At 43.0% G+C, this 14,021-nt stretch overlaps 1 protein-coding gene and 1 long non-coding RNA gene across 3 annotated transcripts in view; one reads left to right on the top strand and one right to left on the bottom strand.

The window, feature by feature from the left end:
- Positions 1-14,021, bottom strand: part of heatr1 (HEAT repeat containing 1) — a 29,935-nt gene that overhangs the window by 3,729 nt on the left and 12,185 nt on the right. For both annotated transcript variants that reach the window (XM_088610750.1, XM_088610751.1), the window contains exons 24-40: positions 13,092-13,223; positions 12,683-12,789; positions 11,642-11,785; positions 11,361-11,479; positions 10,969-11,090; positions 9,671-9,799; positions 9,168-9,398; positions 8,485-8,614; positions 5,303-5,466; positions 4,579-4,631; positions 4,236-4,359; positions 3,994-4,134; positions 3,584-3,870; positions 3,052-3,202; positions 2,653-2,811; positions 2,173-2,307; positions 541-645 (exon numbers count right to left, since the gene is read on the bottom strand). In XM_088610750.1, coding sequence (XP_088466876.1) covers positions 541-645; positions 2,173-2,307; positions 2,653-2,811; positions 3,052-3,202; positions 3,584-3,870; positions 3,994-4,134; positions 4,236-4,359; positions 4,579-4,631; positions 5,303-5,466; positions 8,485-8,614; positions 9,168-9,398; positions 9,671-9,799; positions 10,969-11,090; positions 11,361-11,479; positions 11,642-11,785; positions 12,683-12,789; positions 13,092-13,223 — 2,433 coding nt within the window. The remainder of the gene's footprint in view (positions 1-540; positions 646-2,172; positions 2,308-2,652; positions 2,812-3,051; positions 3,203-3,583; positions 3,871-3,993; positions 4,135-4,235; positions 4,360-4,578; positions 4,632-5,302; positions 5,467-8,484; positions 8,615-9,167; positions 9,399-9,670; positions 9,800-10,968; positions 11,091-11,360; positions 11,480-11,641; positions 11,786-12,682; positions 12,790-13,091; positions 13,224-14,021) is intronic.
- On the top strand, positions 4,307-5,895 carry LOC148646358 (uncharacterized). Its single transcript, XR_015928013.1, has 2 exons — positions 4,307-4,440; positions 4,998-5,895. It is a non-coding gene; the product is annotated as an uncharacterized LOC148646358 (long non-coding RNA).

Here is a 14,021-nt window from a genome sequence, read left to right as displayed (position 1 = left end):
CTGCTTTATCCAATACAGGGTCCTGGGATATTCCGAGACGCAACAGGCACAAGGTGGGGGTACGCCCTGGATGGGATACCAGTTCATCACAGGGCAGACAGACCAAAACACGGACATGCACACACTCACACCAGGGTCAATTATCCCAGAAGCCAATTAACCTATCAGTTTGTCTTCGGATTATGGGAAAAAAACTGGAGCACCTGGAGGAAACCCACTCAAACATTGAGAGAACATACGAACTCCTCACAGACAGCACGCCGGGTCTGGAATTGAACAGCAGCAATGCTCACTCCCACACCACTGTGCTGACCCACGGGAATCGCCAGACCTCTTTTATACCTTCTCATTTGGAATTCCGTTTGATATTATTGATCTTTATTACCGACAGAATGGAACAGAAAATTACTGAATTTATTCACTTTCTATACAGGTGCAGTTCTAAAATGTTTCTTCTCTAAGAGGAACAATCTCAGAAATAACTCTTGAAAACAAAATAAAAGGACCATTACGCGGATTATATCTCAAAGGACTGCGCACCTTGAAGAAGAGAGGCCTGAACGTAACTTCTGAAAGCTTCATGACCATGACCAGGAGACAACCGATGATATAGCCTTCAATTTCATTCGTCTTCTCCAGATCACCCTAAAAGACCATTAAGGGAGAGTCAAAACACTGAAATACCAACTTGAACTACACATAATTCTTCAAAAGAACAATGTTTAGGCATGGTTTTGCAAAAAACACTTTCAGTTTTGTAACAGAAGGTACAGCTGGATATTCTACTGTAGATTTGATAACAGCAGTTTTATGGGCCATAAAGCTGGAAAAACCTTCCTCTCTACTATTTCTAAAAACACCTGAAATCACTCTTTATTTTCTCATTTAAACCCACGCAGTTTTGAGCTACCACTGCTAATCAATTCGGATTAATTTACGTCACAATCCCTGTATTGCATGTGCACACATCTGGCACGCTAGCCCATAGCCTCTGTGCGGCAGGAGAAATGATAAGAGACTCATATATTACTGTTATGGATGGGCGATAATAAAATTCGGGTGGATAAAAAGACACTTATAAAATACTTTACTTGCACTACTTTAATCATACATCAGGATATTTGAAAAGAAAACGTGCCTAACAATAACTGAGCTTGAACAAAATCACTCCTGACACACCATACCCAGCAAGTTTATCTGGATTACTTTTAAGTTTCTAGAAAGAAACAAAACATTTCTCCAGGTCCTGACAGTCCTGCAGTGCACTACAGTGTAATGAAACTGTTGTTGCTTAACTGTAAGCAGAGCGATGAGCGTTAACACCACAGCACAGTACAGATTAAATTCGCTAAAACTATTCTGACCAAGAACAGGCAGCACCAAGCTGCAAATGCCTGAGGATTCTCTGCTTTTCATGTTAACTTTGATCTCAATTACTTAACTACTTTGAGAAGAAAGCAAATCACGTTTTTGAAGTCTTAATTGGCAGCTAACTGAAAAATACCCGCAAGCCTCTGGCTTAATTTGATGTGGTGTGGTGAGCGTTCTGGCGCACTATGGCTGCCGTCGCATCATCCAGGTGGGGCTGCACACTGGTGGTGTTGGAGGGGAGTCCCCATTACCTGTAAAGCGCTTTGAGTGGAGTGTCCAGAAAAGCGCTATATAAGTGTAAGCAATTATTAATTAAATTATTCTTATTAATTTCCTTGTTGGCCCAAAGCCTATTATTCATGTATTATCCTATTCCTATACAGCTTGGTATAGGAATAGAAGCAGCTTGCAGCGTCACAATCTCTTGCTGACAGTAGTGCACGCTGGCAGGATTCTGCAAGGCCCAGGAGTCTATCCACTCAACAGGTGCTTCACCAGTGGTGTACTGCGGCTCAGGGAATCCCAGTGACTGGACTTGTGCTCATCCACCATTCTCAGTGTGCACCCAGACCAGTTCAACCAGGGAGCCTCCACTATAACTATAAAAGATAACTATACAATTATCTTTATTATTTATTTAAAAACGGATAAAAAAATATAGTAGGATATACACTGTTTTTTTCCCCAAAAACATTCTTATTCTACCACCAAAAATTGAAAACACCCCGGATTTCTATTCGGGAAGGGAGAGCACAACATCCTCCCCTCCTCCAGCAGGCTCAGTTCCCACACAGGACGCACCTGGGAGTGCTCTGCTCTGAAGTCCAGGGCAGTGAGGAAGAAGGCTGTCAGCTCAGACTGGTGAGAGGTCAGCAGGTCGCGCTCCATGTGACTAATGTGCTCCTGCAGGACGTCCATCAGTGGGCCGAGGTAGCTCTGCCACAAAGAAACAAAAACACACAAGGTCCCGATGACATCAAGTCATTCTTGACATTCACAAGCAAAATGTCCCTTTCATTCAGGTTTTTATTCATTCTGCTTTGGGCTAGTTAGAAACTTTTATCAATCAGAATAGATCGTTAATTGCCATGATAACTTTTGTGCTTTACTCACAACCCAAAGATATTTCACCCACTCAATAAGTTATGTTTCTCTTTTACAATGGTCATGTTCAGATCCCTGAGCTTTGCTGTGGTTTATGAATCTCTAAGCAAGCTTCCTAATGCCGGATGTCAATCCTAATGTGCAAGCAATGCAGAAAGTTCCCCAGCCATCACGCACCTGGTGGGACTGGACCAGCCTGTTGTAGCATTTGGTGACAGTGGGCAGCAGCACCCGCGGAGGAATGTTTGTCGCCAGCGTGGTCTTGAGAGACGTCAGCCTCACACCCAGCTGTGGGCACTGAGTCACCTTCTCCGCAAGCCTGGTGAGGTGAGCAACCTGCATGCAGATCAGATCACACATTTCCATAAAACCCAGGGATGCCAAGAAAAGCAGTTTGGAGTATCCTAGTGCAGATTTTAACAGACAGGATAAATGTATGGTACTTACTATTTGCAGAAAACAAGCATAGCTCCATACTTCAGAAATTGAGACTTTACGACAAATGGCCCATGCAAAGAGTTTAAATGGTAACAATGCTTGATGTATACAAGTTGGAAAGGGTAAACCACTGCTCACCTGCACTAAGATGTCCATGAGGTAAGGGCTGACAAAATGTGGCAGAGTTTCACAGACCCGATGCAAAGCAGTGACTGTACTGAGTAAGTAGATTTCGTTGGAGAGTAACTCCTTGCGGTCTTTCAGAGTCTGAAGCACAGCAGGCATCAGTCTGGACAGAAGACATTAACTTTAATTGAATAAATTCACTTTACATCATTATTTTTATATTTTCAGACTTCAGGCCCTGCAAATGAAAGTTATTTTTTAGTCATGACACATAAAACAATGAACTAAACTAAACCTTTCTACCTGAACCTGTAGCATGAGGAATAAGGTGAAGAGAGTTGCTGATTTAAGGGACTGCTGATCCAGGAAAAACATTGCTGTCAGCTTCAAAAGGACTGAGTCTGAGATCTACAGAGCACTAACTCCTTCCATTCGCTTTGCAAAAACATGAGGCCGCTGTTCAGCTGTGAAGAGGTGGTTGTGATATTTGAAAACAGAGGACCATGCTAACTTCGAGTGCTTCTTGCTTTACCACATGGCTCACCTTGGCAGCTGTGGTATAGCCAGGGCTTTAAGAGTGCTAGTGACCTCTGCGATGCACAGAAGGGCACTGCCCATGACGTTTCTCTCCTCCTCCTGCGTGGTGACCAGGCCCACCGCAGTGCTCAGCACGGGCAGGAACGCCTCTTGATGAGCTGCGCCAAAGCAGCGGCAGAGCAGCTTGAGGCTGTAGAGGGCCGTCTGCCTGTTGATGGCCTGCTCCTCCTCCTCCCGCCGCCCGTGCGTCGCTATGGCCAGCAGCTCTCCCACCAGATCCAGCAGCAGCCTCACCTGCGTGGAAGGCAAGAGCCGGCAGTCATCAAAGCACCAGGAGTGTGGGTCAAAAACACCGGGCTGTGTCAGCCTGCATCAACAGCAGTGAACGGCCGTGTTGCGTGGAAACATAAAACACACCTGTCCCTCCTCCCAGTGCACCTTCTGCTGAAGCTTGTTGTTGAGCAGGTCCATAGCCTTGCGCCTCACTGAGGGCAGCTGGTTGCTCATGAGGCCTCTCATCACGGGGATGAAGGTGTCAGTGGGCAGCAGGGCGTTCACCTGCACAGACAACAGCACAGTCGGTAGGCACAGGTCAGAAAACTCCAAAGACCAGAAATGGTAACAACAGAAACACGGCAATAAAGCAAAGCAACTCTTACTTTATCCAGGACATCGTAGGACTTGCTGAGAAGAGCCCTCCAGAACTTGGCCGTGGGCTTGTCGGAGTTATGCTCCACGCACTGAGCCACGGAGTTGATGTAGCGAAGGACCTCCTCCAGCAGGCTGAAAGAACACGGACGTGTCCAGGGAGATTTAGAACTACACACTACTGCTCTGCAGTGTACAGGGCATGCTAAAAACAAGGCAAGTTAATTGTCTAACAAACTGGATTAAACAAAGTTTTAGTGGAGAAGAAAAAATAATGTTGAATTACTATCACAAAACTTAAATTCCATACAATGCGCATCACTGGTCGCAGTACTTTGAAGTGATACCACACACCTTTGCTCAAGACTCTGCAGATGTTCTTGCTGTGTCTCGTCACTGTTTGCCACCTGTAAAAACAGAAGACACATTGACACACAGAGCACAGTACATCCCCCTACTCCACCTGGGGTTTCTGTAAAAAAAAACATATACTACAGCAATCCACAACTAAGCAACAAAGGAGCTTTAAATATCTTTATTTTCATAAATGTAAAATATATTGCAGAAGCATACAGTATGCAAGACAAATTACTCCCTTAAGTAACCTATGTTTGCCTTAATCATTTAAGTATTTAATTTGTTTAAGTACGCAACTGGAATAATGAAAAACAAAGGTTTGCATAAGCCACTATACAAACACCAGTTCAGGACACACAGGACACAAGTCATGGTGTTTGAGTTAATGATTTGACTTTTAACCTGCTTGCCTTCAGGGTCAACAACCTGGTCACACGGACAAGGCAGTTGGAACCACCCTCTCGCACACACCAAAGCATTGCTGTGCTGGCAGAGCTGATGGAATAACTGAGCACACAGAACCTCAGGAAATCAGTCGGAACACCCATATTTACACCCCTGTGAGCAGGTGATTGCCTGGAGTTGGGGCTGGTCTTTCTTCAGAACATGAAACGTTAACTGATGAAATGTCAACTACAGCCCACAGAAACTTATCCTTAACAGGCTGTCTGGGTCACACATTTGTTCAGCGTACATGACCACCAGGCTCCCTTCCTCTTACCTTCCCGACAAAGCTGTCTGAGGCCAGCAAGTGTGCCATGAAGGAGACCGACAGAAACTTGAAATGTCGCAGCTCCTTGCCACTGTGCGCTTCCACACTGAACAGCAGGTCTTCCACTTCATCTTTTTTGGGCTTTCTCCGTGTAGATCTACTCCTTTCTGCAGCTAGTCAAAGAACAGCAGAGCATGAGGGATCTGGGAGGACAGGCCTATAAATGTTTTAAGAGCCACTCGTGACACTGCTGAACATCAAATGTGATCTTCAGGTTCTCTGTGCATCTTAACATGCAGACACACGAAAAAGGCATTGTGAGTATTTCTTTCCAGGTTCAGTAGATCTCCCTTACTACCGACAAAGATAAATCACTCCTTTTCACATTCCAAAAGTCACATACCAAAAGTCAATTCTAGGAGCTAGTTAGCAGCTTTTTCATCTATATCAGCACTGATTCATGTAGAAGGTTAAAAGGCAAACAAGGATGAAACATTTGTTTTACAAATTTCAATGTAGAGCTGGCATATCTGATGATATGCAAGGGCAATTTGTGTTTTCTATATGAAAAAAGCAATAATGCAATAAAATTGTTTGTGAGATTCTTTTTGTTTCCTTGCTTTGAGTGTTTTACAGGGAACATGCTAAAACAAGCTGGGAATGAACATGGACCACATTACAGAAAGTTAATTTAGAAGCCTGCACAGAATAGCAAGTCAAAGCACATTTTAACTTGTTGCTCAAATACTTATTTGCTTGTGCTTTGTGATTTCAACTCGGGCTTTTACTTTAACAAGGCAACTGCAACAATTTATGCATTCCAGTCTTTGTAAACACCATAGAGCTGTAAACCATTTACTATGCTACTGTCACGCACTGCATGTAGCATAGTTTATTTTATGTAGCACGGAAAAAAAACTATCATTTTCTGTGCAAACTACTTGCCACAAAGAATCGTTTGAATCCAGCAACAAGGGGTTTCTCTTACCATTTAATATCTTTAATCGGCAATAATCTGCATAGTTTTTTTTAGGCAAAGCACTACAACGCATCAATGACCGACCCCAAATAAGGAGACGAATCCATCTTCTCCCACACTGCTCCCTGAAATGTATGTTCTCAAAGGGCCCTTCAAGCCAACTGACAGCTTCGCCAGGAACTTAAAACCATTCCTGCTATGGTTCAATGAATAACCATATTCATCATAAGGAAATCATAAGGAAATGAAAACTAGAAACGAAACTGCACCGTGCCTTCAGTACACTGCATGCATCAATAATCTGGAATTTAAACGTGAAGGCGGAGATATTAGTTTTAAGGTCTTGCCGACAGTTCTGAACTACAGCAGAAAAACTTAAATCTTAAAATCGAATTATCACAATCTTAAAAGCTCTTATATCCCTTAAATTGCTCTAGGAAGACTGGTTATACTTCTTCTTGATAATTTACTTCGTGCCCTCATGGAGCCCTTCACTCTGCTTCATGCATGTTATTATACTTTGCCCTCTGTGCGGTACAGGAAGCTGAATATTTTTTCTTTATATACAGATGTATTTAGTATATAAACCAATGTCTTCAAATCAAATATTTAAAATAATAGGGGCTGGTTTACCAATAGCACAAGATTTTGCTGTTTTTGGAAGCAACACACAAAACCAGCCATGTGTGGTCTTGTGTGCTGCTCCTTTTTTCAAACAAAAAAAACAAACAACAGCAGCCTTTTCATCAACAGGTTTACATGCATTTTTCTTTTTCTAAGAATGCCATTCTGATTTTTAGGTACAGCCTCATGGTGTTTCACATGTTGCTTTTTTTTATTTTGCTCAGCACAAAAATGTGATGAGGTCACGTCTGTCAAGTATCCTGATGAACAGCCAAGGCAGACAACCCCAGTAAGGGCTGTTTCTGTTCTGTCAGGTTTTCTGCTGAAGGCCAGTCATGTGCGGTGCTGTTTTAACAGTACCCACAGAGGGTATTGTACTGTGTTGGAGCTTAACGTTACAACAAATGTGCTTAAGTTGAGAACAAAAGTCTTCCAACTGCAACACCCGACAGTGTACAGATACAGTTGCAGCATGTTAAATGTTCCATGTTTCTGGTGTTTTCATTAATTATTTAATATGCTTCCTTTTAGAAAGCATTTAAAGGGGCACTGCAGTCCCAGTTTCTCAGTTATTTAACATCTTTTTCATTTGAAATTTCCCTTTCTTCAATAACCAGATTTATTAACCTTCATACAATGTATTTTTACAATACAGTTAGAAACTGTGTATTTGTTTTGGGGCCTTTGAAAAACACAAATCATAAAGGAGTGATCAATCGCCTGAAAGGGTGCCCAAACCTTCGCTCATGCCACATTCACTTCTTTATTTTTCCCCCCCAATCTGTTAAAAATCTGCAAATACATACTAACTGTGCACTAAAATATGCAGAAAGATGTCATGTTCGTACCATAAGTTTGTACCATGCAAAGGTTGTGTCAACATCTTTTCACTTAGAGATGTACTGAAACATACAATTTCACCAGAGGTGCCTAACGAGTTGCACACAACTGTGTATTTGAGTATCTGACTATAGTTGTTATACAGAACTGCCTTTCCCCTTTAGCTCTCATGCCTTCTCATGCTTCGTTAATGGCTTGGATTCGTTAACGGCTGCAATCACCTCGGGCACCAGCGAGTTCCCAAGCCTGCTCTCAATGGAGCTCCAAGGCCTTACAGGGGAACTCAAGGGCCCCCATTTCTGCCCCCATTGGTACACTTTATGACTGAAGTTCGACCCCAGTTGGACCTTTAACAAGACCGATACCTAAACCATGCTGGAATGCAGATACAGAACCACCTCACATCGCTACCCGACAGCCCCTCTGAAGCAACTGTTGGCCAAACTGACTAATCAAATTGAGAAGAGGCTCTCTTCAGCTTCAAGTTCAGCTTCATATTTCCCAAGCACAGCCAAAGCTACAATAAACTGACGCCAAAAAGAGGTCATTCAATGATTTAAGACAATAACTAATGAAATATTTCATTAAATTAACTTAACACCATGTTTCATTAAGTAAATGGCCAATTGCCATATAATGGTTAAAGGTCTGAGCTTTGAAATTCCCAGAAAGCCCTTTTTAGTGGTTTTATGAAATGAGATTGAGAAAACAAATAAAAGAAAAGATCGAGCGAGTGATTTGCAGCCACCTTCCTCCTTGTCCTCTGGTAAGGTGGTCAGGTACTGCAGGATTTTGATCAGGGAACAGAGCTGCTCCTGTAGCTCAAACGTGCAGCACACGGAGATCCAGAACTCCATATCCCTCTCCAGAACAGCATCCTGGAGGCAGAAAATAGAAATAAGCCTCCATTCATCTCTCTTCTGACAGCCTCACCTGGCTGGAGAGATTCAATCTTGCTTTTACAACACTGCAGTTTTTTTTTAAATTGGAAAAAATATCCAAAAGTATGACATATAAACACCTTCACATGAAGGAAAAGGTGACAAGGAGGTTGATTTTAACATCCAGCGGTCTGCAGCAAGTTACAACACAGCAGTAATAAAAGGTTTCGATTCAGATTTTGACTGGTTTCTGCAACTTATAATCAATCATATTTGTTATTGGTCAGGCCACTCAGGAGCCCGACTCGTGTTCTGTTGTGCTACGGGTGTGATCAAACGACATTATGATTGGGACCAGAAGTTTGGGAGGGCATTTTAAAAAGGCATTCAGCTGCTTTACTATGGATACTGTGGGTTTCATCATGCATACCACTATATGCCTTATGAAAATACACTGTAGATTCTTTTGAGAAACGCTATTGAAACACAACTGCAAAGATCTAAATTGGCTGTCGCGTGCGGAGACAACTCGGGTTGGCCAACTCCGTACCTTCTCCGCACCGCTGCTGCCAGCGCCCGTCTCGGTAGCGTGCTGCTTGAACAAGAGCAGGAGCAGCACCCACAGGAAGCGCTCCGGCCCCAGGGTGCCCACCAGCTGGCTCAGGATGGGCAGGCGGCGGTGTTCAGGGACGTGGGGCAGAGCGTCCACAAACACGCGGACGATGCCGGCCACCACGCTCTCCATCTCTCCCGGAGACTGCGAAGGTCCGCCTTCGTGAGCCTGCAACACAGGTACCATTGCCAGGATGCTCCCAGCACGCTCCCAGTCCCCCACACACGTTCCTTCACAGGGGTCGGACTGTCAGGAGCTGTGCTACTGCACTCAAAGTGGCTAACTGCAGTCCTGTCTTTCCATGCGTTTACTTCTATTTTTCTGATTCCATTTTGTTTTACCTCTTATGGGGCTTTAAAGATGAAATCACAAGACAGGTAACTTTCTTTCACATATTAAAGTGTAGACTGAACTGTTACTGGAGTCCGCGGGGCACCCACCTGTATAAGCGCAGGGATCACAGTCTGGACAGTCTTGTTGATGACCTGGAAACTGTAGATGTCATCGAGCCTCATGATGTTTGCCCCCATGAAAGTAAAGATGGGCATGATGTTGTGCAGGATTTTTTCCTATGACAAAAGAATGAAGAAATTGGCTACTTTGACTATAACATGGGCAGTCATTCTTGTAATAATAATGTTACAGCTGTGAGGGAAAAGATGTAAAGAAAGCTTCACAAATTCAGTAAGACAAACCATTCTAAACGAGGCAGTACTAAAGATCCTGAATTACACAGCGGAGAAATGTTCCAGGGGGCATAGTGAAAAGCAACGAGTGAATATCCTTTCAATTAAAAGTACGACTATGCTGCAAATCACTGTGCGCTAGTGACTCAAGTATACGCAGTGGAACAGCCTTGTTAGTAGACCGCACTTGACAAGACAAATTTGAAACTTGTTATAAAATCGGTAACTTAAAACAGTGACAATAAGTGGTTTTTAGTGGTTGAAACAAATTACTATGAATGCCAAATAGTATGTCATGAGCAGATATATTGTTATAATTTAACATTTTATTATCGATGATAACATGCACAGAAGAAAAAAAGAATGATTTTGCCAGTGACAAGATGTGAAAGACAACACACCAGAAAATACACCATAAATGTAACGATATTTTGTAAAACTGTACCCTACTACACTGGATGTTCCATATACCTCTGTCGCTATTTCAGCCTTAATTCAATTATAATGAAAAAACAAGGGGATGAAAGTTATCAAGAATCATTTTGTCTGAAGTGTCTGGAAGTTTAGAGGTCCCCCTGGAGTTCAGCATATTCTGATAAAAGTAATTTTACCTGGACCAACCTGATAAACCAACCTCACACAAAAGACCAAGTTATCACTTGTTCAACAGACTAATAAAAATATTTTAAATGCACTAAACAAAAAACAAACACTGAATTAACCATTTAGAATGATTCTTGGAAGTAGTTTACTACTTGCGTTTTTCTAAACATCAGTTATTCCTAGTATAAGAATACTAAAGTTGTGGCAGGTACACAGTGTGGGTATCTCTAGTCATGTGACCAGTTTTACATGTATATTTCATGGATTGAATTACCTCAAGGTTACAGAAGATGCACCTGGCACTCAAGGTTCTGGTAATTGTTGTGAAAAGGAACAGTCGGGTAGTATGGGCGTGGTTTCCCAATTTTTTAAAGCACCGAAAAGGGTATGACCAAAGTACCCTTAAAGGTTATGAAATGCGATTGGGCAGGAAAGAGATGAGGACTTACGGGAAACATTCCTGCTACAGCCCCCAGCAGCAGTAAGGCATGGTGATGCGTCTGAGGCATGTTGGAGCACCTCACACACTGCACCACCAGCTCCACGTTGAACTTCTCTTCATCCAGCAGTTCTGGGAACAAAAGACAATCTAGCTGGGATAAAGCCAACAGAAGCGTTCAGTTCCAACTGATACATGCTGCCTAGGTACTTCCATCCTAACGACAACTTCTGACAGGAACTCCCTCCGTGGGAACTGGCAGTGGAACATGAGGAATGTGAAATATATACCAAGAGCCTAGATTAGCAACAAAAAGACAGTCCTAAACCAAAATCCCATGAATATACTGTTTTTCCACAGCGATGTCAGACAAAGCAGTAACAGACTGCTGATGTGGCGCACCTTTGCTGACAGGCTTTCCATCAGGGGACACTTTGTGACAGACGTTGAGCAGACAGCTGAGGATTAGTTGCTTGGTGTACTCCACACTCGCCTGCTCTGTACCCTGGGGCTCCAGACACCTGCAGAAAGCCAAGACTATTCATGACAACTACTAGGCACAGGGAAGAGGGAGGAGATGGTTACGTTTTTCCCACAATTTTCATGCTTTACTTTTGTTTTAGGGGAACAAGCATGATTAAAAAAATGCATAAAAGCAAAGTGAGTTTTGTGACGGGGAGCACCTGGAGAGGAGGGTGAAGAGGGCAGGGACCAGCATCTGGGGCTTCTTGAGTTTCTTCTTGTGCTGCAACAGCTCCAGGATAAGTGTCACCCGTTGCCAGGAAACCGCGTCTGCCTGTGTAGGCCCATCAGCCACTGGGGCTTTCCTGCACCACACAACACCACCAACCAGTTACACCTCTGCAGAGCGTCTGCTAGAGCTCCTCTGGTACCTACACTGCAGGTGTGAATTCTAGAATCGTTTAGAGAAAGTCAGACTGGTTTCCTGCTTTATTTTAAAATACAAGTCCTGGACTTTGTGTGTTCTAAAAAAGTACATTTTAAGAGCTAATCATAAAAGGAAAAAAAAATAATCGGCGCCTCCCTCCCTTCCATTTCTGTCACCTATCATAAACACTGCTTACACAGGGCCTCCAGTATAGTAGATGGACCTTCCCAGCCCTCCCATAAACTCTTTGCTCCCCTACCATCTAGGAAAAGATATAGCAGTGTATGGGCTAGCTCCACCAGACTCTGTAACAGCTTCTTCCACACAAGTAGTCAGGCTCCTCAACACCCTGGAATCTACTGGCACCCACCCCAATTCCAGAAACAGGGTTTAAATCCCCCCAGTGTGATGTGTATACTGTATTATGTACTGCGATGTAATTTGCACTCTTCACTATGTGGATCCTGTCTACAATGTCTATGTCAGTGTCCTGTCTGTATTTGCACCGTGGACCAGGAGGAGCGATATTTCGTTCCACTGTATACTTGTATATGGCTGGAATGACAAGTAAACATGAACTTGAAAACTCCTTATCAGGAATATAAAGTGTCCAAACAGGTGAGCCCTGATACTCACAGTCTGTACTAAACTTAAAAAGAAAGAAGAAAATATTTTTTTCCATGCTGAAAAGAACAGAATGGCATAAACCTTTACTTGTTCTTTTGCAGCCTATGCATGCCAACGCAGCCACCTACTTGAACTAAACTTAAGACCAGGGGGAATGAAGAAATGTTTCTGGGGTATGAAGACGTGCTCGGCTCCTCTACTTCATTACCGTTGCTGCTGGAGTTTCTGTCTCCTGGTCTGCTGCACGGTGGCTGAAGCTTTGGGCTTCTCTGCAGGAACCAGCTCATTAGCCACCTGCTCGGCATCAACCGCTAGCTGTGTCAACACAAAGCAACGCAGTTCAGGCTTCTCACAAAGACACAAGGTTGACACTGATTCTCAGTGTAAACTCAGGTCTATAATTCAAAAATGCTACAAAAAGCTACATAAAACCCCCCAACAGTGAGATCCACATTTTCAGAGGTGCACAGAAAAAAATGCTGAAATGATGAAACGGATCAAGAATGAAACGGATCTGACTAGACAATTCCTGAGATACCTCAGCACAAGGAAAAATGCACAAAATGAATTTCTTAGTGCAACTTAACAAGCAGGAGGGAGTACAGGAAGAGGCTTACTGCTTTGAAAACGCTGTTCACAGTCTGGGCGCAGGCCGGATTCCTACACTCCACAAGCAAATCAAACATCACCCCCAGGAGTCTCTGCTGTATCTTGTCGTCTGTCAGAGCTGTGAAGAAGGGCTTTGTGATCTGTGAAGAGATAAAAGATGGAACACTCCCGTTGAGAGCCTGCAAATGTTCAAAAGCAGCAGACAGATAATGACACAGCCCACACACACCCTCAGACAGCTCTCAGGGAACAATCACGACTGGTCCCATTTTCTACAGCGAGGGCCAAAGATAACAATTTAGAGAGACGATCCTGGCAGTAGGAGCACTTAATAATTGCTTGGGTATGTTACATAAGAATTTTTATGCCTTCAAAAAACTACAGTGATCCCTCACTTTAATGAACTTCACCAGCTTTCGAATTTAACGTACAAAATCTGGCAAAGAGGACCAACAGTTCCAGCCCACGGATCAAGGGATAATTCTAGCCACGAAAGGGCTGTACCAAAAGATGTACTTGTAGGACGTGATCATGGTGGACGAAGTTGAAGCTGACAAATCAAGCGACACAAGAGGGCAGCAAACACTGAATAATGTGTTTGAAATCCACCATCTTTAATTTGGAGGCCACCTGGAAGGCAGTCACAATTCTAACACTAAGAACAAACAGAAAAAAAGAGCTCAAGCTCTGATTTAGAGTTTGAAGCCCATGACGATCACAAAACCATAAATGTTAAGCTACAGTATTTTATTTTTCATTATATATATGATATATCTCAATATACAAGTGTATAATAAAAGCATTGTTTTTATATAACATAACATCTTCATGTATGTAATATTCAATAAACATGCAAAGGTGAGAAAATCATATACACTGCATATTAGTGTTTTTGGGCTTGAAATGTAACAAACAGCGGGCAATACTGGACACTCCTT

Source organism: Lepisosteus platostomus, chromosome 17, assembly GCF_059453375.1.
Source record: "Lepisosteus platostomus isolate fLepPlt1 chromosome 17, fLepPlt1.hap1, whole genome shotgun sequence".
NCBI lineage: Eukaryota > Metazoa > Chordata > Actinopteri > Semionotiformes > Lepisosteidae > Lepisosteus > Lepisosteus platostomus.
This window is presented reverse-complemented; position numbering and strand designations above follow the sequence as displayed.